Consider the following 24,661-nt stretch of genomic DNA (forward strand, 5'->3'; position numbering starts at 1 on the left):
TGAGTTAGGGAATACTGAGCCATTGCTTTTAGGGGAAAACTGAGTTAGGTTCCTGCCAGTCTCTGGTCACATTTTTGGCACTAAGTCAATACATTACCTTGTGTTTCTGTTTAAGGACACCTTTATTCAATATATATTTATTACACATATATATTAATTTTTGGTATTGCACCCTAACAATGTCATAGCTTTGGAGATAATTTTTGTGAGAATTGACTGAAAACCAGGAACCTTCAACCACTTGTCAATTTTGGGGATAGTATCAAAGAATACTATTAACTGAGAAGGCTATTAAAATTTCCTCCATTTCTAACTGTCTACCTGCGTGAAGCCAGACTTTACCACCTATTGCAACAGGTTGAAGAAGAAGCAAGTATGGGAATTCCGCCGCCTTCTGTTAAGCCAAACATTAAAGAGATTTGAACAATGGTCATTCTTCTCACTAAATTTTGTTTGGGAAAATAATTATGTGTTTTATGTTAACATTGAATGGATTCTTATTGTCATTTAAAATAATAAATATTTTAAAATGTTCTCCAAAAAAACTGCACATGTATATATAAATATTGTTGATTCATCAACATCAAGCTGACGGCCAACAGCGCTACGGCTCACACCTCGACAAGGCTCACCTACGCACGTTTTCTCTGTGAGGCTCATCACAGCTGCTTGCGCTTGGGGACACTGGACAGCACTTCAGCACTGGGCCTGGGGCCATTTTAAAGATCGAAATCACCAACAGAGGCGCAAAGATGCTGAAAACATGGCACTGAGTAGACCACGAAAAGGATGACTGTTCGCAGGCTGAGTGGAAAGGAGAAGGCGGAGTGTGGCCTCGCTCCAGCGCAGCGGGGGTGCGTCAGTGATTCAGTCTTCCTTGCTCTGAGCATGTTCATGAGTGACCGTGCAGGCACAGTGAGTGTTGATTTTGAGGTTACAAACAAATTTAGCAAATGGATTAATTTGCAAATGCAGGATGTGGGCCCCACCTCCCTCCACCGCAGGGTGGCCTCACCCCTCAGAGGTGGCTTCTGATGTTCTTAGTTGTCACTGTGTCTGAATGACCAAGCCTTTCCCTTCTGCTCTGAGCACGTGTCCTACTTAAGCACCTGCCACCGCTAACGTCATGCAGATGCTCCTCTTACGAGGGTAGCCTTGTTTCCCTTTTACACTGACATCTCTGACCCAGCCAGGGCTGACTGGGGGTAGGGTCCTGGCTTGTTGTGTGGTCCACTCCTCCCAGGGCTCTGGGGCACCTCTGCCACACGGCAGGTGGCCGGGTTTGGGGCAGCCTCAAGCTGATGGAGCTCTCTTCAAGAAAAATGCAAAATAATTATTATAAAATTAGATACATATTTACTCCAAACAAGAGAAGAAATCACAACACTTTAAAAAATTGACTAACAGCACAAAGATCACAAAATCCAAAAAGTACCATAAATATTTATAATGGCCTGCTACACCACATTTTTTCATCTACATCTTCTATCATGTCTTATAACAGTTTTGCAATATAATTTTCCAAAGAGAAAAGAGAAAGATAATTTATTCTCTCTAGCATGGCTGATTAAAAAAAAACAAGCATGACTTATTTTACAAAAGTTTGTGCTTGACGACTCATTACTGGTTACATCATATATATTGTTAAGACTGTTGTCCAATTTGGAGAAAACTTTGTCAATTTTGTGTCCTCTATAAGCCGGAGCTTTCGTGGTCTTACATTTTTCTTCTGAGGTGACTAATCTAAAACGCCTTCTGTGGTGAGTTTTACTGCATCATGTTTTTGCGACACAGGGTATGAGGACTCTGTGTTATCTTGTTGATGTCAGAGTTTCCTGTTAAAGCAGCCAGATCTTTAATCCTTGTCCAAAAGTTCCTGTGATTCACTCATCTTCGTGAGTTGCCAGGAGTGTTCCTGGAAGCTGTTTTCTGCCCCAGGATGTGTGGTCTGCACTTGGCTAGTAAAGGAAGTGGCCGGGAAGGACATGAATAGACTCTGCTAACCCCCGCTGATGTTCCCACAACTCAACTTCCCCTTGGCCAGGCCCCGGAGGTGGCCACCGCTTCTCTGGTGCCCATCCGGCAAGATGGGAACTGCCGTGGTTACAGTGTCTCAGCTTGGCGAATTTTACACGACCATGTGACCACAGGACTAGGACTAACTCTCCCTCTGGGGCCTTGGGGAACCATCCGCTTCCCACTAGTCCATCCCCTTGTGTGGACCTGCTGTCTCCATGGTTCTCTGTCTGTCTGTGCCAGGGCCATGCTGTCTTCACGCCTTTATATTCTTGGTCTAAGATGGCACAAGACCTCTTCGTATGTTGAAGGTATTGGCAGGACACGTTCCCTCCAGAGGCAAAGCACCTGGCCCTTTCCAGCCTCCAGAGCTGTATTCCTGGGCACTGGCCCCTTCCTCCACATCCAAACCATCATGGGAGCACCTTGGTTCTAAAATTTGTCCTGGGACTTGTTTTAATCAGGCATGGTAAGGTGACAGACAGAGAGGTAACTGCCTTTAGAAGGTTTATCATTTACATTTCCTAAGAGAAGGGGCATGCCATGCCACACCCCTATGCCCCGCAGGGCTGCAGGTGAAGCCCCAGTTTGGGTCAGGGCAAGAGCAGGAGTGAGGGAACATGGCCCAGGGCCTTTATTGGGGTGAGGGAGGGTAGAAGCTCCTGAGTGTAGGATTGGAAAGTTTGAATAATTTCCCTCGGCCCTGGGCCTTAGGGGAAGTTCCTAGTTGTCTGTACCTCACCCTGGGGCGAAAGAGGGTGTGTGAGAGTCAGATAAAGGAGTTAGTTGTGGGCCCTGGATTGGTTGGTTTGTATCTGAAAGGGGGGCCATTTTGCTATCTTTAAGAATTTGCTAGCTCTGGGAGGGGCAGTCTCTCCAGGATAAAGGCCCCAATGCCAGCACATCAAGAATACAGAAGAGGCTGGGCACGGTGGCTCACACCTCTCATCCCAGCACTTTGGGAGGCCAAGGTGTGAGCATCCATTGAGCCCAGGAGTTTAAGACCCTCCAGCCTGAGCAACATAGCAAGACCCTGTCTCTATGAAAAATAGAAAAAGTAGCCAGGTTTGGAGGTGCCTGTAGTCTCAGCTACTCGAGAGGCTGAGGCAGGAGGATCACTGGAGGCCAGGAGTTCAAGGTTGCAGTGAGCTATGATGACACCACTGCATTCCAGCCTGGACAACAGAGCAAGACCCTGTCTCTGAAAAAAAATAAATAAAGTGATTTTCCAGCTTTCTCTTTATATAAAAAAAAACCAAAAAAGTGAGAGAAAAAAGAACACAGAAAATAAGAAAATATAGTCAATACAAATAGGACAGACAGGAAAAAAATTACCCACTTAGAGATGTAAGCCAGATTTTAAGAGAAAAAAACCAAGATTTTGTTTAAGAGGAACAATAGAAAGGGGGTGTCTATGTTGGGGATGGGGGCACCCAAGGGAGGCTGCTTCCCCTCCCTCTCCCTTCCTCTTACCAGAGAAAGAAACTAAAAACCATGGCTTGGGATGGCTAAAATAACAGCTCAATTTTGCCTGGGTGTTTAGCTGGCAGAGATAAAGGGCGGGGATGATGGAATGCTACAAGCTGAGGCTGTGGCCCCTCTGCCGGAGCCCCCATACCTGGTATCCACTGGTATTAAAATTACTGACTCCACCCAGTCGCAGCCGGCCGGCCTGCCGCTCCCATAGTGTGGCAGCACCTTCTGTTCTGTGCTGGTTTCAGCAGCCTCCCAGCTGCAGTTTGCCTCCAACTCCTAAGGGACACAACACACCTCTCCCAGGCCACCCCAGGACCTCCACAGCTTTGTCACACACAGTCTTTGCAGACAAGATCTTAGCAACATCTACCTTCTCCAGGAGCACAAGTGTGACATCCCCTTGAGGACATCCTCCTCCAAGATCATTCATCACACACACCTACGTCCAGTATCTTTTAGTTCTTTTGAGTTCTGGTGGCAACATATTCTTTATTTACACATTTTACTTCCAAAATAAAATCAACAGACACTCTTATCAGTGCACTCAGAGACTCTGTTACTGTAGGGGCTTTGCCAGCCTCTTCTCACCCCTGCTGGAGTCTCTCAGCCACTCACAATGGCGAGAAGGTGCCCAGGGCTCCTTACGCAAGAAACTGCACCTTTTGGCCTCGTGCTACCCCATTAAAACAACAAATGACTGGTGACCTACCTGGCTGTCCTGGAAACAGAGGCTCTCGAAGACCCTGAGCCTGTGGCCCCCACACCCAGCTGCCCATGTGTTCTGGGTCATGGAAACAGCACCCTGCAAGCTCAGCACAGCCACCAAGGCAGGCTGGAGCCACACACCTGCAGAGGGAGGGGCTGCACGATGGGAGCTGTGCACTGCCAGCCATCCTACGTGAGGGAGCTCAGTGGGACGCTGCTGCCTTCCTTCCTTAGCCAAGATGTCACTTACGAAGAATGGGACCCAAGACATGGCACACTTGGCAAAACTTCAGGCAGCACTGGGTGCCCTGGCCAGCACATGTTGTCTTCCACAAGTTTATTATAAACTACTGGGCAGTTACTTAGAAGTTGTCACCTGGGTAGAGAACTATGGGAATCTCTTGCCTCACAGATACCCAAAATTGAAATCGAAATCACATCGTCTCTATATACATGGCAGGCCTTGCCGGGACATTCCATAAGCCCTTCCTTTATGACTGTCCCGTCTGTACGTCTCACCAAACCTAATTAAAACAAATCTTGGGGAAAAATATTAGAACAATCTTCAAATCTGTCTCTCTTCTGAGGTCATCAGACCTCTTCTGTGTCAATTTCCCTCTGCCACACCTCATACAGACGCTGGGATTACGTGTAGGGTCCGCCTGGATCATCTCCCTGTCCCAAGAGCCTTAACGTAATCACACCTGCAAAGTCCCTTCACCATATAAGGTGACAGTCGTCTTTGGGAGCCTTTATTCAGTCTCTCACACTCCATTTATTTCCCTCTCAACGTCTATGCTGTTCGTGTCAGAGATTTTAATTCTTTGGATATATTTTAAACCCACAAAACATTATTAATTTGATTCTTCAATTGGGTCTAATCTGCTCTTAAACCGCTGCTTTTAATGAGCTTTATTAAGATGTGATTTACATACAATAAAATGGACTGATTGATAATGTATAATCAAATACATTTTCACTAAATTTTCTTGAGGTTTTTATACTTTCTTCAATGTTTTCATTTTGAAAAATTTCAAACTCATAGAAAAGTTACAATAATAGTACATACTTTCCACCTAGATCTGCCAATTCTTTTTTTTTTTAGCCACTAGACTACCAGGGAGTGCCAATTGTTAACATTTTGCTATATTTGCTTTTATTTCTCTCTATATATGTAATCATATTGTGCTCGCTTCAGCAGCACATATACTAAAATTGGAATGATACAGAGAAGATTAGCAGGGCCCCTGCGTAAGGGTATAATCATAGTATAGTTTTTCGTTTTAATTTTCAGAACCATTTTAGGTATAGACATAACGACCCTTTACCTCTAAATACTTCAGCATGGGTCTCAAAAGAACAAGGACATCTCCATTCACAACCGTAATGCAATTAAGTCATTTAATAATTTTCTTTCTTTCCCTTTTTTTTTTTTTTTTAGAAACTGATGTTTATTTTCTGTCAATCTTTTTCTTTCTTTTTTTTTTTTTTAGGCAGAGTCTCACTCTGTTGCCTAGGCTAGAGTGCCGAGGTGTCAGCCTAGCTCACAGCAACCTCCAACTCCTGGGCTCAAGCAATCCTGCTGCCTCAGCCTTCCGAGTGGCTGGGACTATAGGTGCCACCACGCCCTGCTAATTTTTTCTATTTTAGTAGAGACAGGGTCTTACTCTTGCTCAGGCTGGTCTCGAACTCCTGAGCTCAAGTGATCCTCCCACCTCAGCCTCCCAGAGTGCTAGGATTATAGGTGTGAGCCACTGCGCCTGGCCTATTTTCTGTCAATCTTAAGAGCTGTTGGAAGAACTGCTTAAGACCACTCAGTGGTTGCTCCTGCCATTCAGTGGCCTGGGGAGTGGGCGCTGCAGGCCAGGCTTCTGTGGCGAGCTGAGCGCTCCAGTCTTCAGCAGGAACCTGCTGAACAGGCCCGGGAGGCACCTGCAGGCCTTCGGACCAGTCAGCAACCTCAGGTTGGGTAGCTGTGAACTCAGGAGGTAGAGTGGTCCGTTCACCCTAAAAGTCCTCCTTGGTCACAGCTTGGCAGCAGCAGCCTGCTCTTCCTTTTCAGTCTCTTTGGGGTCTTTGCAGAAGTAGAGATCAGGCATGACCTCCCACGAGCGTTCACAGGAGACAGCGCTGCACGTGCACAGATTGTTCCAGGCCAGCACCCACCACATCAGACCCACTGAGCGAGCTCCCTTGTTGCATGCAATGGCAAAGTCCACATGGCACAGAGAAGAACCTGTGTCACACAGAGCATGGGTAGGTGAACATAAGACACCTCTGTGAGAGGCTGGTGGTCAGCCTCGGGGTCAGTAGCCACCAGCAGATGTAGCTTCTGGAAGGCTGCCTGGACCTGGTTAGTGGAGGTTCCAGGAGTGGCTCCAGGGGCAGCCGCAAATGTCAGCACAACCTGCTGGCCAGTAGTCCTGGAGGACATGACACTGACATTAGCTGGGTTATTGATAGCAGCAGTGGTATGACCTGTCGGTAGTAGCTTCTCCGGGTCCTCTTCAGATTTATGATGCAGATGTCATCACTTTTCCTTTTGCACATGTACTGTCCCATTCTGACATCAAGGTTGGTGCCACCTAAGTTGGTTCCTGCCACAAGGAATTGGAGGATGTCCTCCTCCTTGATTTGCAGGAGCTCAAGGGTTTGGACAGTGTAAAACTTTCCCTTTAAGTCACAAGAGGAATCCAGAACAACTCTGGTTGGACCCCTCTTTGGGTAGTGTGGAAAGGCCATTTAATAATTTTAGAATTTATCATTGGTAGAATTTTATCAAGTAAAACACAGTACATATTCCAAGTTGTGAATTATCCCAATCATGCACTTTATAATCCTTTTTTCCTGATCCAGGATCAATTCCTGCATCATGCATTGAAGGTTTCTGTTCATTTTTGTTTTGTTCGTCTGTTTTATCTTTCTGCAGGGAAATTCACTTTTTTTCTGGCAGGTGGCTAGGTTAGCAGATCACCTTAATTTACTCTGGGCTTGAGGAAATTCAAGGCTGGGGACAGTTCCTCTAGGACAATTCTGTTTCTGGTTCACCTTTACTTTTAGGGTATAGCTCTTTGGGGTCCCCACTGCAAGCCTAAAGTGTTCACCAGGGCCTCTCTGCGTGAACTCTGAATTCCATCCTGTGGCCCCATGAGTCCACCAAGAACCCTGCAGTTATGATTGGAATGCCCTCTGGTGCTTTGGAGCCCAGGTCCAAATGCTGGCCTCACCACTCTGGGAAACCTTTTCTCCCAAATCTTGGCCCTGTAAATCTTTGCTGCCTTTGTAGCTCTCCAGTGCTGCAAACAGATTTTGCACCATGCTGTCCAGCTTTGCTAGTTGTTCTCAGGAGGAGGGTTAGACTGAAACAACTGTTTCCATTGCTGGAAGCCCTTCTCTTCAGTTTTGGCCTGGTGATTCCTCAATCTTTTCAGTTCTGCAATTCTTTTAAGATTTGTTTTTAAGATGATTTATCCACTGCTTTTAGTTGTTTCCTCTGGAGTGTTTGGACCGAATCGCAGCCTGCTATTCCTGGAAAGAGATGTTTCTGTGCTGTCATTTTTTTTCTTGGCTTTCCCTCCCTTTCTTACCTTTTAGTTTTTTATTGAAATTTTTTTTTTGTATTACATTTTTACCTTTCTGCTGGCTTGGAATCTATACACTCTCTTTTAAATGGCTATTACGTTTTACCTTGCAATTTCAGTATAAGAAAACCTAATGTTAGACAATATCTTAACCCCCTCCCCAAAATAGAAAAGTCCCAGAGCACTGTGACTCTGATGACCCTCTGCACAACTTGTGGGCTATTGCTGTCCAGTATTTCAGTTTTCTTCTTTTAGACTGTTCCTTTCATTATTATTTTATACAATGTTTGCTTGGAGTCACATATGTACATTGGACTATAGTTGTCACACCTGGGGGATTGGTTCTAGGACCTCTGAGGTCACCAAAATCCACAGATGCTGAAGTCCCAGATACAAAATGGCGTAGTATTTTGCACACAACCTACACACACCCTCCCACACACTTAAATCATCCCTAGAGTACTTATACCTAATACAACGTAGATGCTATGCAAATAGTTGTATTGTTTTAAATTTTGTATTATTTTTATTGTTGTATCATTGTTTTGTTTTGGAGACAGGGTCTCTCTCTGTCACCCAGGCTAGAGTGCAGTGGCGTCATCATGGTTCACTGCAACCTCCAACTCTGGGGCCCAAGTGAGCCTCCTGCCTCAGCCTCCCGAGTAGCTGGGACTACAGGCGCCACCGCGCCAGGCTAATTTTCCTATTTTTAGTAGAGACGAGACGGGGTCTTGCTCTTGCTCAAGGTGGTCTCCAACTCCTGAGCTCAAGCGATCCTCCTACCTCGGCCTCCCAGAGCGTTAGGATTACAGGATCACGTGACCCACCGCGCCCTGGCATTGTTTTGGTTTTCTAAAAAATATTTTCAATCCGCACCTGGTTGAATCCACGCACGCAAAGTCCGCGGATTCGCTGCTCCATCGGAGCCTGGGGCCACCTTGGGCCATCCTGGATCCTGCGCTTCCTCTGCGCCCCTCACCCAACCCAGCTAGTCCGGCCCAGAGCTTCGCCTCCGCAGGCACCTGCGCCAGACCCCTCCCCGCCGCCCGGCCACCTCGGGACTGAGCCCCCGGCCACCCGACCAGCCTGCCGGCGTCCCCTGCCCTCGGGCTGTTCCGGCTCCGGCCCGACCCGCTTGGAGCACGAACAAGACAGGGGGCTCGACACACACCCCACGCCGGGACCAAGCGTTCCTCGGAGAGCTTTTCCCGAACTTAGTCGCTCGGACCCCACGACCACCTCCGCAGTAGGACAGCCGCGGGGAGCAGGGGCGGAGGAGCCGTCCGGTCCCGCCCCGCCGCGGTCCCGGCGAGGCCCCGCCCCGCGGCGGCGATCACGTGGGGGCGCGCCCGGACCCCGACCCGGAGGCGGAACCCGCCGGCTCCCGGAGGACGGAGGTGCGCGCTGACAGAGTGGGCTGTGCAGGTCCGGGGGCGCCCCCAGCGGCCCCGCACCCCGGCCGTGTGACCCCCGCGACCTCGCGACCCCAGTGATCCCGGCGCCCCGGCCATGCGAGCTCCGCAGTCCCGCGCCGCCCGCGCCCGGGTCGTGTGCCCCCGCGCCGCGCTGCTCGCGCTCCTGGCTGCGCTCCCGGCCGCCCTGGCTGAAGTCCCGCACCTGGTGCGTGTGGACGCGGCCCGTGCGCTGCGGCCCCTGCGGCACTTCTGGAGGAGCACGGGCTTCTGGTGAGCGCTCCGCTCAGGGAAACTGAGGACCGAGCCTCCCACCCGCCCCTATCTCCCCGCTCGCTCTTCCCAAACCCGGGGAGCCCATCCTGCCCCTGGCCTCTGGGACCCTCTTGTCGCATCTGGGGAGACCTTCTAGCTGGCTTGCCTGTGGTCTTGAGTACAGTAGGTGCTCCCGAGAGAGGACGGAGCCCTTTGCTCCTCCCTGTGCCATCCACCTCGTGTGGTGCAGGCCTGGGGCATCCCTGAGCTTGCCCAGTGGCCCCTAGGAGACTGAAGAAGCTTGTGGCTGCCCCCAGGGGCTCAGGACACTGCTTGTTGTTGAGGCAGACCAGGAGTCTCCCAAGGGGGGCAGCTCCAGGGGTGTAAGATGCCCCTGCAGTGGGACCTGACCCCTGTCCTGTGTGTCCCCAAGCCCCTCAAAGTAGGCTGAAAGTCTCCTGTATGGTAGGACAATGGGTGGGGTTGGAACATGGTCTTCTGTCCTGTGGGAGCTCCCTTCCTCCAGAAGACAAGACTTCACAACGTTCCTGGCATTAGGGTCATTTTATTATTCACTGAGTGGACAAGCACCAGTCCATCGCCTGGAGCCCCCACCAGTCATGGGTCCTGGATTTATAGGGGCCAGATGTGTAGGGAGGCTGCACTGCTGGGCAGGGCCCAAGGCTCAGGACTAACACAGCCACCCCTTCTGTTCCCCAGTCCGCCGCTGCCACACAACCAGGCTGACCAGTACGTCCTCAGCTGGGACCAGCAGCTCAACCTCGCCTACGTGGGTGCTGTCCCTCACCGCGGCATTGAGCAGGTCCGAACTCACTGGCTGCTGGACCTCGTCACAGCCAGGTGGGTGGTGCAGGGGTGGGCCTCCTGGGGCAGCTGGCCAGAATCCACCTTACAGAGAATATGGCGAGGCCAAGTGAGGAAGCCGGACTGGCCTCATGCTGTGTTGGACAGTGCGGGGCCAGGGCCGCTGCTTGGAGGACCCATTGCCCTTACACTTCCTGTCACAGCATCCTGTTGGGGAGGGGAGGTGGGAGGACGTTCTCAGTGGCTGTGCTGCAGGTGGGCCAGTGGGGCAGTGTATGCTGGGGACAACTGCTGGATGAGGCACAGCTGGCTTCCCCCTGGAGGTCACCTTGGAGGTTCAGGCCTGCTTGGTGTTGTGTGGCTTGTGGCTTTGTGTGTCAGGCCTGAGTGCTGGGCTGAGGTGCTATTGCTCACGCCACCTTTGGCCCTGACACTGGACCTCCTTGCCTGGAGCAGGCTGTCACCCTGAGGGTGAGGCATAGGGCAGGAGCAGGGGCAGGGCACTTGGGTGTGGAGGGCTTAGAGAAACATAGAGCTCCTCATGCCCTTGGCCAGAGTCGCCAGCCCCTACCCTGTGGGGCAGAGGCTGGACAGGCCCTGGGATAGTGTGTCCTTTTGGCACCTTGGAGGCTGCATGATTTGCAGGGGCCCTTGTTCAAATAAGACAGTGACAGAGTGTCAGGTCAGGCACAGCACTTCTGGGCTCAAGCTGAGGGACTACATGGGTGGCTGGCATCACGGGCAAGCCGGCATCCTGGGGGCAGCACTAGTCTCAAAGGTGAAGGATCTTGATTATTGAGTGTCTGGGGTCCTTGTGTGTGATCAGAGTGCCCCCTTCCCCTTCCCCAGTTGGGGTTCCCTGGTTTCCCAGGGCAGAGGTGGTGCAAGAGTGCACCTCTCTGGTGACTCCAGCCCTTGGCATCGCTCCCCAGGAAGGATCTCAGCGATGGCTGCAGATCTGCACTGCAGGCTCCCAGGAGGGAGTAGTGAGCAGGCCCTGGCCCTGCTAGAGGGTGGAGTCAGCAGCCGCCAGCTCCCCACGGCGGGCTCGTGCCGCCAGAACGGCACTGTGCACGCTGTGGAATAGCTGTTCCTCCTCAGCCACGTCCCCCTGGTCCTCCCTGAGGAAGCCACCTCTCCCCAGAGCATCCCTCACTGGGGGGCTACAACAGGCCAGGACCAGGCTGATGCCCAGGGCCTTATAGTCTTGGCGCAGACCCTGCAGTGTGGCCATGCCAGTCGTGTCCAGGAACAGCAGCGGGGCACAGTCGATGACTACCGTGTGGAAGCTGGCCGCTGTGGGCACCAGCGCGGCCCTGCTGCTCCCAGGGCCATCTTTGCTCTCGACAGGGTCTCTTTCGCCGGCCCCCGCCTCTGAGCCCCGTTCCTTCCTTCTGGCAGCCAAGCGCCCTGCGTCTAGCCCCGTGAGGCTGTAGAGGGACTGCAGGAAGAAGTCCTTGTTGGCATAGTAGAGTGGCCCTGAGAAACGGAACACCTGGACCCTGGGCTCGGGGATGAGGCCCTCGAATTCTGTGGCATCCTCGTAGAAGGCCGAGTCCCCGACGCGGGCGAGCAAGGCAGCATGTGGGCGCTGTGTACGGCCCACCAGGCTGAGCAGTGAAAGGATCACGCCGGCCAGCAGCCCAGCCTCAGTGCTGACCAGCACGCAGGTGGCCGCAGTGCCCATCCAGACCAGCGCGTCAGCTGGGCTCAGCCGCCACAGCTGAGGGAGATCCCTCACCTTGCGCAGGGCCCCACGCAGGCTGACAACAATGACACACGCCAGCACGCTCCGCTGCAGGTCCTGGAACAGTGGTGCCAGCACCAGCAGCACCAGCAGTACGACAGCAGCGCTGACCACGCTGGACAGCTGCGTCCGGCAGCCAGTGGAGGTCTTCACCAGGCTCTTGGCAAGGGCAGCGCTGGTGGCGAAGCAGTGGAAGAAGGCAGGCAGCACGTTGCAGCAGCCCACGGCCAGCAGCTCCTGGTTGGCGCGGATGGAGTAGCCATGGTTGTGGGCGAACATCTCCGCCAGTGAGATGGAGAAGGCCGAGCCCACGAGGGCCAGGGCCACGGCATCCAGGGCCACACGCTGCATCAGCTCTGGGTCTGGCACCCGTGGAGCCACAAAGCCAGTGGGGATGTTGCCAGCCACACTTGAGCCAAAGCGCTCATGGAGCTGCCCAAAGTGAGACACGAGCGTGGCCACCACGATGACCAGAAGCTCTGTGGGCAGCGGCACCCTCAGGCGGTGCCGGCAGCGGTCTGAGAGCTCCTTGGTAGCCAGCAGCACTGCTAGACACACGGTGCTGGTGACCATATCGCACACGTTGGCCTGGCTGGCGCTGCGCAGCAGGCTTAGCCATGTGCTGATCACCATGCCCGGCCCCTGGTGCCGAGGCATCTGCACACCCAGCAGGTGCCTGAGCTGTGAGGTCAGGATGGTCACGGAGGCCCCCATGGCAAAGCCGTCGAGCAGTGGCTGCGAGAGGTAGGCAGACACGAAGCCCAGCTGGAGGACGCCCATAAGGACCTGTGGACAGAGTGCGGTCAGGCCAGCAGGCCGTCCAGCAGGAGCTGCATGCCCTGCCACTGGCACCTGGTGTGGCCTGAGGGGCATAGTTGCAGCACAGAGCCTGACGACCCACTGCTCCAGCTGCATGTTTTCCAGATCAGACTCCTCCTGTGGTCTCCTGTGTTCCTTCACTGCATACTTGCACGCATGCCAGCGGACACTTGGACACACGCGTGGGTATTGCATGTGTACACCGTTGGCCATGGACACTCACTTCTTACCCTGTCGCATGCGCAGGAACCAGTTTTATTTCAGAATTGAGGCCTTTGGGCTCTAGGCATTAGAAAAGCCTTTCTTCCTATTTCCTGCACGTGGCACTGATCCCCATTGCTCTCCCGTGCAGACATGGAGCCGACGGGGAACTGGGGTGGACAGGCCTTAGGTAAGAGATAGCCAGGTGTGGGGAGACCACAGGAAGGCAGCTCTGTCCCCCAGGTTCCACCTGGGACAGAAAGCTCAGGAGGCCATGTGGGCCACAGTCTGGCTTGGCTGAGCCACAGCCACTGGCCAGGCTGACTCCCAGGATCCCTTCCCACTGTACCCTCAGCCCTCGGATGTCGGTGCCTTGCCCTGGGATGCTCTTGCATGCCCAGCTCCGCTTGTGCCTTGCTCTGCCCTCTCCGAGGCCCCAGCCTGTCCTCCGGACCTGACCCCATATTTCCTCCCAGGCTTGCCCCTGTGGTAGGTGATGGGCATCTAAGAGGGGGGTTCCCTGAGTGGCTGAGTGGCCCATCTTTACTCCCGTGCAACTGACTCCTCACCTGGTAAACCCCGGCCACCAGTGTGAGGGCAGTGGCAATGCGGATGGCGTAGCAGTCCCGCCCGCAGTCGGGTGGCCCAAGCACCAGCGTGGCAGCTGAGTTGTTGAGGTCGCTGCCGTTGGCTCTGGGCCCTGGGCTGTCCTGGGAGGGGTCGAAGCCGGCCAGCTGGAGCTCGCGGTCAACCACCTGCCCCACCATGAGGCAGAGCAGACTGAAGATGCCCACGGAGACGTGGCGTGAGGTGCCCATGAGGAAGTAGATGAGGTTGGCGAAGAAGGACGTGTAGAGGCTGTAGATGGGCTGCAGCCCGGCCAGCAGTGAGTAGGCGATGGCCTGTGGCACCAGGATGATGCCAATGACTAGACCTGACATGATGTCACCCGCCAGGTACTCCCGCGGGCGGTACTGGCGCAGCCAGCATATGGCAGGGATCAGGTCCTGCACAAGTGCCCTGGCGCGGGGCAGGCTGCACGTACAGCTCCGCAGCAGCCTGGCCTTCAGTGTTTTGCGCAGACTCTGGGGCACTGGGGGCTGCCGTCGGACCAGCACCAGCCCCCTGCCCTGCTGGAGGGGCTCAGAGGACACCTCCATCCTGTAGCGCCAGGCCCCTGAGGCCCACCTGCAACAGAGAAGTGGGCGTGGCCTTGGGGTCCCAGGGCCCAGGTCTCAATAAAAAAGTCTCAGGCAGGGGCAAGTGCTGCTACTGCCCAGGGCAGGGGTCAGAGGTTGCCCTGCTCTTGGGAACTGAGGGGACTGGGCCAGGAGGTGGTCCTGAGCCCCTCCCAACAGCATGGGCCCAGAACCCCTACCCTGTCTGGACGGACATCAGGTCCTGCTCACTCCAAGGTTCCTTTCATCTGTGCGGTGAAACATGATTACAATAATGGGCCATGTGCCTGGGGTGTGCCAAGGCCAGTGGTACCAAGGGGTGGCCCACCAGACCTCTGTAGTTCCTGCCTGAAGTCTGCCTGGAGCCTCCTGCCACTCACCTCCCCAATGGAGGGAGCAGGCTGGGCCACCTCACATGTGTGCTTCAAGTCAGACTGTCAGAGACCCAGACGCAGTGAACACACCTGAGCCCTTGCTGCTCCCTGTCCGCCTCCCTGGCCCAGCAAAGAGCCCTGCTGTCCACCCCATCCCCACAGTGGAACCCCTTCCCCTCTCCCATCCAAACCAGTGCCTGCTCCCCTATGGACACGTCGGCTGGCCCCTCCATCACCTCTGCACCTTGGTCCCTGGGACTGGCAGAGGGCATACAGGAAGGGGGTCTCCTTATGTGCCTGCCAAGCCTTATGGATACTGGGACCCCAAATCTACCAGGGGAGTGGCACTAGGGCCAGCTGGGAGGGGAGGTGGGGTGACTGGAATCCATCTCCCCTGTCCAGGGTGTTCTGGGACATGGGGGCTCTTCCTAGGTATGTGCCCAAGGCCCTGACCAGTCCACGCGGTACACAGGCATGCCGCACTGTCCCTCAGGGCAGCCTCCCAGATGGGGCCCAGTCCTCTGCAAACAGCCACGCCAGGTGAGCAGAGCTGGAACGGCACCTGCTGACATTTTCTTTGCGTTCGGAGTGCACCACTGCGTCAGGAAGGCGGTGCTTAAAGGCCAAACTGATCACTTTCGTGGCTTGGGTCTGCTCTGCCCTGTTTACAGGCTCCAAAGTACTTCTGTTTTTAAAACTCCCTGCATAGCAGTGTTGAACAGATGTTCTTTACTCCCTCAGAGCCCAGGACACAGGCCTGGGGGCTCCCTGGGGAGTGGGGGCAGTGACGGCCCCAGCCTGGCAGGTCAGCACGGGCTGGCTGGGCACAGCCTGTGTGGGCCCCAGAGCGGTGGGTGCCGGCCCTATAGGGAACGTGATGGGAGTTGTGTCCTCTTCCTCTGAAGATCCCACCACACAGGGTCCCTGGGGTCCAGGTATGCAGCACAAGGACCGCACATGCCACCTGCCTTGAGCCTGAGGCTCCTCTGAGAAGCCATGGAATCCAGGGGTCCTGGCCAGTTGTCCACAGCTCCTGCCTCCTCTGCCCCGTGAGCTGCCTCTGTGATGGCTGAGTTGTCCGGGGCCCCAGTTTGGCTCTTACCTGAGGGAGCACCTTCTAGGCTCAGAGGGCCGTGGGATGTTGAGGGATGGCCCGTCCCTTGAGGCTGCGGCCTGGCTGGACCCAGAACCCCCTGGCTTTTGTGAGCAGGTGGGAGAGCAGAGCAGTGAGTCTGGCACCGACCTGCAGGCAGCGCTCTGTGTGCTGGCATCTGCAGTTAAATTATTTACCCTAAAGATTGCTGAGTCACGGGTTCCCCCCAGGCATGTTACCTGAGCAGCTAACCCAGGGAGTTGCACTGTAATCAGGCTCACAAATCATTACAGCTGTGTGGGGCTGCAGGTGCAGCTGCGAGGCCCTGCCAGGGAGCGAGGGGGAGCAGTGAGTGGCTGTGCAGGGTGTGTGGTGTTGGGGACCCAGCTCGAGGCAGAGGCTTGTGTGCTGAGTACAGGCCACTCTCTGGGGCCAAGTGCAGTTGCCCCCTCCCCACCTGGGAGAGGATGGAGGGAGGGGCTGTCGCCTTGTCCAATCGCTGGATGTCCTCCTTGTCCTGCTAGGAGCCATTCTGGTCCAAGCTGGAGCAGGGGTGGAGGTTGTAATGGCCAGCTCGGCATGGGGCCACCATGCTCCCAGCCTCTGTCCTGTGTCCGTGTGTGGAAAGCAGACACACGGTTGTTAGTGTGTGTGCACACCCATGCATGGTTTGCATGCTTGTGTGGGCATATGCGTGTGTGGTGTGTATGGTCCAGGGCAGAGGGCTTCCTGGCATCCAGATGCCACCACCAGCCTAGCATTCCCTTCCCGCTGTTGGGGGCAGGGTCCTGGGTCTGCCTGCATTCCGGCCCAACCCTCTAAGACTGGCCAGGCACTGCCTCTGCTCTCTCCCCCACAGTAGGGTGGGACCAGCAGGACCTGCCTCCTAGGGCTGCTATGAAGATAAATGATCCCTTAAAATGAATTAAACCAGAGGCCTGGAAACTCTTAGGGCAGTGGCCCACACAAGAAAGCAGAGTGAGCTGCCATTTTTAAAATTGTCATGCAGAACCTCAGGTCCCCCATCTTTAAAGTGGATAACGGAGGTGAGCCCCCATCACTGGGTGCTTGAGGGGTAAGTGGGTTGTGAGTGACCAAGGGCTGGTTCCTTTCCAGGGAGCTGCTGCAGTCCCAAGCATGCTCCCATCCTGGAGGCAGGCCCAAGAGGCTGTGGGGGTCCCTTTGGTGGGGCTGGGAGGCCGAGCCGCCTGGGCCTGCTGTCCCTGACAGCCCAGGCACTTTGGGCAGCCTGGCTCAGGCCTGGGGACTGTGAAGTTGCCTTGTTGCCTCTCCTGTGCCCACAGGTCCTTAAAGGGGTATTCCTGCCAACAGCTAAGTGTTTTGCAGAGTCAGACATGGCCCTGGGACTGCATTCTCCCAGACAGGGGGCACTGGGGTGTCAAGGGGGCAGAGCCGCAGAGGGAGGGTGCTCCCATCAGGCACCCTGACACTTAGCTCCTTTGCAGCCTGCTGGCAAGCCCTGCCTGGTTCCCTGGAGCCATGGGCCTGGCCAGGAAAGACCCGACTACAGGTTGGCCCCATTTGGAGGTGAAATAGGAGTGGAATGTAGTTGGGGGTTGGGGTGGCCAGAGAGTGGGAAGAAGCCGTGGGTGTGAGTGGGTAGGGCCAAAGGCTCCAGCGGTGCAGACCCATGTGCACACGTGCTGGTGCAGGACAGGGTGGGGGGTGTCACCTGGGGGGCACATAAAAACCTAAGTGTGGGGAGCAGCCATCCCCCGACCAAGGGGGTGGGGATTTCCACAGGCTGGGGAGGGTCAGCCTGTGGTGGGATTTTCAGCTGGTGGGGATAGCTCAGGAGGGCAGTTTTCAGGGGCATGGCACCCCCGCCATCTCCGCTTCACTGTGAGGGCCTGGCCTTGGCAGGGATAGCGCCTGCCTCTGGTGGGTGTCCCCTGCGAGTGAGGAAATACAATTGAGATCACACCTGTAGGACCCTTGGGGCCTAACCCCCTCTTCTTGACCTATCGCTCTGCCTCAGTTTCTCTGCCTGTGTGCTGAGGCCAGAGGCTGTGCTGCTGTGTGCCAGCTGTCCAGGGGTCCTGGACAGCTGGTCAGAGAGGGTGGGCAGGCCCCCTCGCCCCCGTGCACCTAGCTGCTCCCCACGTAGGGAGGAGGACAGGGTCAAATTTGCCTGAACCACCTTCCCACTGGACCTCCTGTCAAGTCCTGGCCCTAAGGTTATTTCCTTAATTTTGTCTTGGAATCAACCGTTTTAAGTTGGAGCACATTTATTTGGAAAGGAAACATTGTATCTGTACCCAGGACCCGTGGAAAGAGGCCAGGCCGACAGGGCTCTGGGCGCCAGACCCCACTTTCTCTGGAATGACCCGCCCGTGTGCGCCGTGCTGGGGTCCCGGAGAGAAGACGGAGGCCCGGGCTGACACCCCTGCCCCAGTGCCCAGGCCGCGCCGCAGGTTCTCCCACGGGGATCTGTGTCGGTCTGGCCGCACTTCGCACACCGTCCCCCGCTCCCGCCTGGCGAACGCGACTGCCGTCTGTCTCGCTTCCCTCAACCAGGGGACCTCGCGGCTCGTTCGTTCCCCACCCCGCGCTTGTCCCCCGCCTGCGCTGTCCCTATGCACGCGCACCCCCGCCCCCACCGCCGAGCACGCGCGGCCCCGGCCTTGCCACACTCACCGGGCGGGCTGTGGCTCAGCCTCGCAGCGCAGGCGCTCAGGCTTGGGGCGTGGGCCCGGGGAGCGGGCGCGGAGAACGAGCCGGCAGGGTGGACCTGTCCTTGGGCCTCCGGCCCCGGGTTGGGCGATGGCCCAGTCTGCGTTTCCAAGCCACGCCGATCCGCAGGGGGTGTGGGGGTGGGCTGCGCACTTGGTCTCCCCGGCTCAGCCCCCCTCTAGTCTGGGTCTCTCAAATTCCCCTCCCGACGGGGACCGAGGCGGAGGGAGACCGTGGGGCAGGCGGACTACTCCCTTTTCCTTGGCCTGGGGTCGCCCCTGGGGGCGGTATCCTGGTCCCGGGCATCATAGCGGCGAGGCTGGCCAGGCCAGCTGACACTCAAGTCCACCGTGGTGACAGGCTGGGGACATCTTTGACGCTGGGGCTCCCCCCGCTGGCGGCCCAGCCGGCCCAGCACCGGGACGGTGTTGACCCCAGGCCTGTGTGCGCAGGGCCCAGGTTATTACCTTGGGATCTGCGAGAAAGCCTGGAGCTGCGCCAGCACCTTCACTTTCCACCCGGCTGCGCCTGCCTCTGCCCCACCCCCACCTGTAGGACTTTGAAACCCATCCGCTGGGCATTTAATTTTTACCCAAGTACTTGTTAAGTTTTACTTCTTAGCTACTGGTGTGACCTTTGGATGGGAGGGACGGTGGCGGGGGTAGGGTGGAGAGGGCTCCGCTGTGCACCTGCTGGCGTCCGGGCCCTGGCATAGGAGCCGGTGAGCGAGCAGAGGGCACGGCGGGAGGAGCAGGGGCTGCTACCTGTGCCTGTGGACGGGCGGTGCTCTGCCTTGACCGGTACAAGCAAGGACAGGGACAACCAGAAGGGAGGTTTTGAGTTGTCCATACCTGCGCTGCGCTGGCGAGCAGTGCTGGGCCGGCTAGGCTGTGGCGGGAAATTGCTGTGACCCACAGACAGCTGTTTAAGGCTAGATTCTGGGTCCTTGGTGCGCCCTCTTCCTGACCCTGCCACGCAATCGCACACTCGGAACAGACCGAGCTGCCTCAAGGGGGCGCATCGCGCCGCGAGTTCCTTGCATCCTAATGGTCCAGGATGCCCTCAGACTCTGGTTGACCCACCTGTCTGTGCCCTACGCCAAGCACCTCCGCACACGCCTGGGCCCTCACTACGGCTGCAGCATTTCCTCCCCCGCCCACCAGGCTCAGTGCTGGCTGCTGTCCCCTGTTCCACCACCTCACACGCTTGCCTCAGGCCAGAAGCTCCCCCACAGCCCCAGACCCCTGAGCACCAGTGTCTTCACCCAGTCCACCCTCAGATGCCCAACTCCATGTGGCCCAAACCGACACCAGCCTGGCTCCACGCTGATCTCCACCTGTCCAGCTGCTCAGGCTGGAATCCATGGAGTTGTCTTGCCCCGCCCCCACCTCCAACAGCAGATGCTGTCCCTCTACTTTGTAATCCGTTTGCTCCAGCCCCTCTCGGTGCCTCCCTGGCCACCACCCAATCTGGGCACCACATCTCTCCCTGGGTGACCATTGTGGCCCCCTAGCCAGTCATCTGGCTCCCACTTTGGCTCCAGTGAGTTGCCAGAAGGATCCTTCAAAAACATCATGGCACTGCTCTGTCCAGAACCCTGAAAGGGCTCTACATTTCACCCTGAGTCAGGGTCCTGTCTTCACAATGGTCACAAGACCCCCATGTAAGCTCATTTTCCACGATGTCACATCCTTGTTCTGCCCCAGGCCCACTAGGTGCCTTTCTGCTGCTTGTTTACCAGGAGCTGGTTCCTACCCCGGGGCCTTTGCACATGCAGTCTCATCTGTTTTCCGCCAGACATTCTCCTTGCTGGCTTATCCCATTACTTGGCAGGTCTTAAACGTCCTCTCCTCAGAGAGGCCCTCCCTCCCTGACCTTCTGCCACCTTCACTCTCTGTCATGTCCCCTTCACCAAACATCTGATGTGCTCTTAAAGATTCTGATGGTTGCTTGATGACACCTGTCCCCTCTCAGAACATGAGCCCTTTGGGAATTGAACTCCATCTGGGATGCGTGTAGGGTGGGGGAGGCCCTCTTTTCCCTTTCTGCCCATCCATGTTGCATCTTGGAGTGTGGGGTCGGGGATGAGGGTACTGTTGGGCCAAGTTTGGGGCCCTGGACTCCAGGAGAGGCAGAGTCAGGGTAGGGGATTTGCCTAACTCCTGTCCCACAGCGCCCACCCCGTACCTTTCCTGAAGGACCTGCCTGCTCCATCGTACCTCTGAGCTTCATGGCTGTTCTGAGTCTCCACCCCAAGTCTTCCATCTCTTGAAGGAAGAGGTGGGAGGTTTTAAAGCACAGGCACACTAGTTCACAGTAGGCTGTGAGTGGCTGATAGGTTTCCATAGTGTTGGTTATTTTTTAAGGGGAAGGGCCCATCAGGAAGCCTGGATCTCAGCCCTGTGTGGCAGCTCCTGCTCTGCTGGAATGTGGCCGCAGTCCCAGTGTGGAGAGCTAAGTCACATCTGTGCTCCATGCTCTCCACACTGACATCGACTTCCACAGGGCATCTGCTGGGCAGGGCTTGAGCTACAACTTCACTCACCTGGACAAGTACCTGGACCTTCTCAGGGAGAACCAGCTCCTCCCAGGTGAGTGGCTGGCTCTACCCTCTCGGCCCACCTGCACCCCTCTCCCACCACCCAGCCCCTCTGGGTCCTTGCGGATTGTTTGCTTAGGACTGGCCTTGGTACTGGCATGCTGGAGCAGGGCATGGGCATGGCATGGGCAGTGGGCAGCAGGGCTGCCACCCTCCTTTGTTGTAGGATTTGAGCTGATGGGCAGCCCCTCAGGACTCTTTGCTGACTTTGAAGACAAGCAGCAGGTGTTTGCGTGGAAGAACCTGGTCTCTCTCCTAGCCAGGAGATACATTGGTGGGCAGGGTGTAGGCCCTGGGGATGGGGTGGATACTCCTGGGCAGGCTGTCCTCTCCCCATCACCCAGGCCATCCTTTGGGTCTTCCGTGTTTGGCCCCTTTGAGCCAGGGCTTCCTGATGGCAGGGAGGGTGGACAGGGTGGCGGAGGCTCAGCTGCACTCAGACCCTCCATCTGTCCCAAACCTCCAACCGTGGGACTCCCTGGGGTTATGGATGGGCTGGACGTTCCAACACAAAGGGGTGGAGCGCGTGTGACAGCAGGATGCTCTGCAGAGAGGTATGGACTTGCGCATGTTTCCAAGTGGAACTTCGAGACGTGGAACGAGCCGGACCACCGCGACTTTGACAACGTCTCCATGACCACGCAAGGTGGGCAGTGCTTCCTGGTCCTGCAAGCTGAAAGGAGCATGAGAGCACTGGAGGGGAACACTGCACCTGCTGGTCCCTCAGGGCATGTGTGGACACACTGTCCCTTCCACCCAGGCTTCCTGAATTACTATGACGCCTGCTCCGAGGGCCTGCGTGCTGCTAGTGCCGCTCTGCGGCTGGGCGGTCCCGGTGACTCCTTCCACGCCCCGCCACAGTCTCCGCTGTGTTGGAGCCTGCTGGAGCACTGCCACAGCGGCACCAACTTCTTCACGGGGGAGGTGGGCGTGCGGCTGGACTACATCTCCCTCCACAAGAAGGTGCACCCCGCCCCTCCGCAAGCCCAGACCCTTGCCTGTCCCTCACTGGTGGTGGCAGTGGTGTAGTTGACTATGGTGGCACCTGCAGGGTGCGGGCAGCTCCATCTACATCCTGGAGCAGGAGAAGGCCATAGGGCAGCAGATACGGCAGCTCTTCCCCAAGTTCGCGGACACCCCCATTTACAACGATGAGGCGGACCCACTGGTGGGCTGGTCACAGCCGCAGCCATGGAGGGCCGACGTGACCTATGCAGCCATGGTTGTGAAGGTGGGCCCGCTCTCTGCCCTTGTACATCTTCCCCCCAGAGCCACCTTATTCTTGGGGTGAGAGGGTGGGAGCGGTGGCCACTGCAGCCATTGTCCCAGCTGCCCTGTTTGCCCCCAGGTCATCGCCCAGCACCAGAACATGCTAGTGGCTAACACCAGCTCCTCCATCCACTATGCACTCCTGAGCAACGACAATGCCTTCTTGAGCTACCACCCTCACCCCTTCTCACAGCGCACGCTCACCGCACGCTTCCAGGTCAACAACACCCGCCCGCCCCACGTGCAGCTGCTGCGCAAGCCGGTGCTCACCGCCATGGGGCTGCTGGCTCTGCTGGGTGAGCGGTGCCGGGACAGCCTGCAGACAGCTGAGGCGGGCCTGGCACGCCCTGAGTGCAGTAGGACCAGAGGAGGGCCTGGGTGGGCTGATCAGGGCCTTGGTCAGGCAGGGAGGGATGTCTTCCAGGCTGAGGAGTAGGCCCAGAGGCAGGGGAGCATGGACATGGGGGCAGAGCACACTTCCTTGGGGTCTGCCCTCCCATCCCACTCTGCTTCTCCAGATCTGTGGGCTGCAGAGGTTGTGGTGTGACCTGGACCCCCCAAGCAGGGACCTCTTTACCAAGAGGAGGGGACAGAGGTGGGAAGCCAGGCTGTGGGAGGGTGGAGGGGCAGCTTCCCCACATGGTGACAGCCTCCCCCTGTAGATGAGGAGCAGCTCTGGGCCGAGGTGTCGCAGGCTGGGGCAGTCCTAGACAGCAACCACACGGTGGGCGTCCTGGCCAGCGCCCACAGCCCGGAGGGCCCTGCCGGGGCCTGGCGCGCCACGGTTCTGGTCTACGCAAGTGACGACACCCGCGCCTATGCCAACCGCAGCGTTGCGGTGACCCTGAGGCTGCACGGGGTGCCCCCCGGCCCCGGTAAGTGCAGATTCCAGGTAGGTCTCCCCCTGCGGGCGCTCTGGAGGGGCGGGGCCTGGAGGGGTCGGGCCAGTGAGGCAAGGCCCCAGCGTGCGCTCTGCAGGGCTGGTCTACGTCACGCGCTACATGGACAACAGGCTCTGCAGCCCCCAAGGCGAGTGGCAGCGCGCGGGCCGGCCGAACTTCCCCTCCGCGGAGCAGTTCCGGCGCATGCGCGCGGCTGAGGTTTGCCGGACGCATTAGGGTTAGGGTGCAGAGGGCCGTGAACCCACCCTGAGATCCCAGAGGAGACACCTTTATCCCCAGGACTCTGTGGCCACAGCACCACGCCCCTTCCCCTCCAGTCGCCACCTGACCCTTCGCCCAGAGCTTCCACTGCCCTCGCTCCTGCTGGTGCACGTGTGCGCACGCCCAGAGAAGCCGCCTGGCCAGGCAAGTGGCAGCCCCCACAGCTGCCCGGACTCACCCCCACCCCGCCCCTCTCACCCTGACACAGCATCTCCCTTCCCCCAGGTCACCCGGCTCCGTGCACTGCCCCTGACCGAGGGGCAGCTGGTTCTGGTCTGGTCGGATGAGTATGTGGGCTCCAAGTACGTGAGTGGGGGCCATCTCCCCGTTTTGCCCCAGCTCTTTCAGGCTGCAGTGGCCCTGTGGATACTCCATGGTGGTGGGCAAGCTCCCTCCTGCCTCTCTGCCTTCCACCCCCGACATTGTGTACTTGTGACATCACACCCTGTCTAGTGGGACATAGGGGCACCTGTAGGGGACATCAAAGGCAACAGTTGGGCTCCCCTCTCCCGTCTCCCCTTCTTCCCTCTCCTCTGAAATTGTAGGAAGAGTGCCAAAGACACAGGGAGGTGCCAGGGAGGGGGCTGGAGGGAATAGGACTGTGGGTCTGCCCTGCCCCTCAACCTTGATCTTGACTCTGACCTCCCCAGGTGCCTGTGGACATATGAGATCCAATTCTCCCAGGATGGTAAGGTGTATACTCCGGTCAGCAGGAAGCCATCGACCTTTAACCTCTTCGTGTTTAGCCCAGGTATGCCCACCCCCCATTGCCCAGGCCTCGGCCACCCCCTTCCTGCGCCTCCACACAGTGCCAGGTATGGTGGGGGTCAGGGCCTTTCGAAGACTTGAGTCAGGGGCGTTAGGTATCAGGGTAGGTTCAGGTGGGCACACGCTCAATAACACATGTGTACCTTTGTGTCTGCAGACACAGCTGTTGTCTCTGGTTCCTACCGAGTTCGAGCACTGGACTACTGGGCCCGGCCAGGCCCCTTCTCGGACCCTGTGCCATACCTGGAGGTCCCTGCCCCAGGAGAGTCACCAGCCCCTGGTGACCTGTGAGCCTGTGCTGACCAGTGACCCGGGGCAGCTGGCCAGTCAGTTAGCCTTCAGCGCCATCTGTTTCCAGCTTGCCCCATCATTGCCTTTAAAGTGCCTTTTCAGCCGGGCGCGGTGGCTCACGCCTGTAATCCTAGCCCTCTGGGAGGCCGAGGCGGGCGGATTGTTTGAGCTCAGGAGTTCGAGACCAGCCTGAGC

The 24,661-nt window shown here is 56.8% G+C and overlaps 2 protein-coding genes and 1 pseudogene across 2 annotated transcripts; 1 reads left to right on the plus strand and 2 right to left on the minus strand.

The window, feature by feature from the left end:
- Positions 1-6,001: 6,001 nt before the first annotated feature.
- Positions 6,002-6,939, minus strand: LOC105825777 (annotated as a pseudogene).
- Positions 6,940-9,182: 2,243 nt separating this feature from the next.
- IDUA (iduronidase, alpha-L-) lies at positions 9,183-24,612 on the plus strand. Its single transcript, XM_012663698.1, has 14 exons — positions 9,183-9,463; positions 10,166-10,306; positions 20,882-20,967; positions 21,142-21,249; positions 21,526-21,621; positions 21,736-21,938; positions 22,027-22,206; positions 22,324-22,540; positions 22,907-23,119; positions 23,223-23,344; positions 23,426-23,551; positions 23,633-23,709; positions 24,058-24,158; positions 24,333-24,612. The coding sequence occupies exons 1-14, from the start codon at positions 9,288-9,290 to the stop codon at positions 24,464-24,466; spliced, it is 1,980 nt and encodes a 659-aa protein (XP_012519152.1). The 5' UTR covers positions 9,183-9,287; the 3' UTR covers positions 24,467-24,612.
- SLC26A1 (solute carrier family 26 (anion exchanger), member 1) lies at positions 11,179-14,213 on the minus strand. Its single transcript, XM_012663697.1, has 2 exons — positions 13,607-14,213; positions 11,179-12,803 (listed from the first exon to the last, which is right to left on the minus strand). The coding sequence occupies exons 1-2, from the start codon at positions 14,195-14,197 to the stop codon at positions 11,277-11,279; spliced, it is 2,118 nt and encodes a 705-aa protein (XP_012519151.1). The 5' UTR covers positions 14,198-14,213; the 3' UTR covers positions 11,179-11,276.
- Positions 24,613-24,661: the final 49 nt, after the last annotated feature.

The sequence above is a fragment of the Propithecus coquereli genome, unplaced genomic scaffold (assembly GCF_000956105.1).
Source record: "Propithecus coquereli isolate 6110/MARCELLA unplaced genomic scaffold, Pcoq_1.0 Scaffold821, whole genome shotgun sequence".
NCBI lineage: Eukaryota > Metazoa > Chordata > Mammalia > Primates > Indriidae > Propithecus > Propithecus coquereli.